The 3,449-nt window shown below is 35.5% G+C and overlaps 1 protein-coding gene across 1 annotated transcript; it reads left to right on the top strand.

The window, feature by feature from the left end:
- Nucleotides 1-911: 911 nt before the first annotated feature.
- On the top strand, nt 912-2,426 carry LOC143543891 (uncharacterized protein At5g01610-like). The gene is made up of 2 exons (XM_077036110.1): nt 912-1,399; nt 2,114-2,426. Exons 1-2 carry the CDS (start codon nt 929-931, stop codon nt 2,156-2,158), a joined length of 516 nt encoding a protein of 171 aa, XP_076892225.1. The 5' UTR covers nt 912-928; the 3' UTR covers nt 2,159-2,426.
- The last annotated feature ends 1,023 nt before the right edge of the window (nt 2,427-3,449 follow it).

The raw sequence follows: 3,449 nt of genomic DNA, 5'->3' as shown, positions 1-3,449 counted from the left end.
CAATTAAACCCATGACTCAAAAGTTATATTGAATAAATTTAAATATAAATTAGAGTTTTTACACAAAAACCGTGTACCATAACCCCCAATTCGCAATCACAAAACATACAAATCTCGAATTTCACTATCAAATAGTTGAAAAATCACTTTCCGGGGCCTTAGAAACCAATATAGGATGATAGAATCAAACCTAGTTCTACTAATTTTGATCCTTCATGCTCGAAGCTGCAAGGGCCTACTGATCACAATTTATTTTATCTATTATTCAAGTAGGCGAATGAGACAAGGTAGGGATTGGTGTTGTCGATTTATAGTGAAGTTGAGCGAGGTTAGATTTAGGGTTTTTAGAATTGTGAACAGAGTGGATTCAAGGAGCAGAAGACTTTTTGCTAGGGTTTAGAGAATAAACGATGATTTGAACGAGTTATTTGATATCCGGGTTAAGAGGATCCGACAGTGAGACTGCGAATTTTATAAGGCTAAATCAATGAGAGTATATTCAGTAATCAAGCAATCTGGTGGCTTTAGAGAGGTGAGGGAGCGACGTGGGAGCGACCCGTAAGTTTTTATGGTAGACAATTATATAGATTGTTAGATTCATTAATATATAATAAATTAATTAAACCCAAACGTAAAAAACAACCCACTATCCAAACTCGAGCTTAACGGTTTCACTCTCAAACCAAACCGAACATTTTTTAATGATAACTGTGTTTTGTTTGGTGGAGTTATATGCCTCAAGTTTTGACCATTAAAAAAATGTTCGGTTCGGGGGTCAAAACTCCGGGTATATAACTTCACCAAACAAAACACACCTACAACTTAAAAAAAATAAATACACCATAAACCGTCTTCGTCTTCATCTTCATCTTCATCTTCATCATCATCATCAGTTCATCATCAGTTCATCACCCACTCATCCACAACAATGGCGGCAAAAACCCTACTACTCATAACCCTCATCACACTCATCTCCACAACCACCTCACTCTCCGACGACCAACCGACCGTCTACCAGATCCTCGAACAGTACGGTCTTCCCAGCGGCCTGTTACCCGACTCCGTCAAATCCTACACTCTTTCACCCGACGGAAGCTTCGTGGTCGAACTGGACCAGCCGTGTTACATCCAGTTTGATTATCTTGTGTATTATGATAGTAAGATTACCGGGACGCTGAGCTACGGGTCGATTACGGATCTGGATGGGATCCAAGTCAAGAGGTTCTTGTTTTGGTTTAGTGTTGATGAGATTAGAGTTGACTTGCCCAGCTCTGATAATATTTACTTTACTGTTGGGATTATTAATAAGAAGCTGGATATTGATCAGTTTGAGACGATTCATTCGTGTACGGATAACGCGCTTGCCGCGTGTGGTCAATCGTCGAAATCTATTTCTCAGGTATATATATTGCTTGTAAACATTGTATTTAGTTTTAAGATTAATTGTAATTGTAATTGTGATTAACCCCCAAATTTAGATTCCGTGCTTATATTTGTTAGGTGGATGAGATCGGGTACCAAAAATAACGAAAATAGCGAAACTGAATTGAATTGAACAAAACTATGTATGAAATAAAATATCATATTGAATGTTTTTGTTTGGTTCTGGTATTTTGGTACGGTACTCGCAATAGTATTGCTTTGTCGTTTTCTGATATTATTGATTGATCAAGAAACCATAATACCGAAACCAAAAGATACAAAATGTCCCAAAAATCGTATGAATTTGTAAAGAAAAACAAGAAAGGTAAGATTTTTAGGTATGCTTATTGAAAATATGAATTTGGTTTTGTTGAATAACTACCAGACTATACCTGTCCCTTACAGATACATTTTAATTTGTGTTATTAACAAAATTATATATATATATACATACAGATTTAAACATGTATATAAATGGTTAGGTTTACTGTTTTCTTCAAAGTTCCAAATTCTAACACAAACCAGATATTACAGATTGCCAAATTTTGAGTTGAAAACATCCACACTGCACATGTATTATTTTTGGTCATTTAGCAGTTTTGTTTATTCTGTTTATTCCTAGTTTTGTTTACTAATTGTGCTTGATGGTCTATTCATTGACGGAAGTTGTGTTTATTTTGTTGGTTTATAGATTCCGGTGACTTTTGACGAGGTTGAAATGCTGATCACTGAGTAGATGCAGGACCATGGAGTCATGCTGTAGACGGATAATAAGCTTTCTATATTTGTATCCTGTGTTTGAAGGTCAGACGACACTGGGTATTTGATCCCCGTTGAGCCTCTGTTCACGTGTAAAAACTTTCGGAATGTAATCTGTACTAAGAAGTGTATAATATTGTGTCTGTATCAACTTTCCACTATGAATGACTATGGTATCTATGTATTAGCAGCTCCTGAATGTGTTTAGTGTTGTGTGTTACTAATTATCTTAGACATGGCAATGGGACGGGATTACAAACTCGTGCTCCATACGCTGCTGGGTATGCGTTACACGTTATACATGTTGGAATGCACATTACCTAAAGTTAAAACTCATCTAAGAAGCAGACTTGAAATACCATAATCGCTCTAACATAACAATTTTATACTTTTAATAATTGCAAGTTTTAATTGCTTGAATATACACAATTTTATAGTTTTAATAATTTCAAGTTTTTGTTGCCTGAATATACTTTTTTTAACAATTTTATGGTTTTAATAATTTCAAGTTTTCTAGCAATTATTATTCTTAAGATCATATGAATAATTTGATTTTGATTTCGTTGAATAAGAATGAGAAGGTATCATTTAATATCACACACGACGGTCTCATACGAATTCTAGATGTTTCGGATTTCCTGTCGGATTCTGGTTGTTTTTAGTAGCTTCTTCAAGAAGAAACATCAATTTGATAATAATCCTTGTATGTTAAAGCTTATGTTTGTTAATCATATCATCATCATCATCATCATCATCATCATCATCATCGTACTCAGTATATCCCACCAATAGCTAAGCTATGGTAGGGTCTGAGGAGGGTAAGATGTAGACAGCCTTACCTCTACCCCATGGGTAATTATGTTTGTTAATCATAAAGAAACAATATTTTGACTAAAACCTTTGTATATATAAAGCTCATGTAAACTTAAATTTGATCAAGATTTAGACTATACTCCGGACTAGGTCTAAGTCATATAATATAATAAAATAATAACTAAGCGGAACTCCTATCTTACACGGTACTTGGAGTTAAATGCTTAAGCTTGAACGAGCAACGCTTCTACTGTATGTCGCGTACTGGGTCTTAAAACCATTGGAACTTCGGGGCTTAGGACTCGTTGCATGCTTCCCGATGTAGAGTAAAAGTGTGTTTTGTGTGTGAAAAATGAATAAGTCGTGCACCCCTTTTATAGGCTAATTTTCAATCCCAACGCATATTGCGATGGCTTATTTTAATCGCCATCGTGCAGCGCGATGACTCAGCGTCT

Source organism: Bidens hawaiensis, unplaced genomic scaffold, assembly GCF_021521415.1.
Source record: "Bidens hawaiensis isolate Kalapana, Puna unplaced genomic scaffold, B.hawaiensis_p1.1 tig00013347_1, whole genome shotgun sequence".
Taxonomy (NCBI): domain Eukaryota; kingdom Viridiplantae; phylum Streptophyta; class Magnoliopsida; order Asterales; family Asteraceae; genus Bidens; species Bidens hawaiensis.
The sequence above is the reverse complement of the archived record's forward strand: the minus strand, read 5'-3'. Positions and strand labels throughout refer to the sequence as shown.

Coding starts and splice junctions, on each gene's coding strand:
- LOC143543891 (XM_077036110.1), top strand. CDS start 929: ATGGCGGCAAAAACCCTACTACTCATAACCCTCATCACACTCATCTCC. Junction 1,400..2,113: donor CGTCGAAATCTATTTCTCAG/GTATATATATTG, acceptor GTTGGTTTATAG/ATTCCGGTGACTTTTGACGA.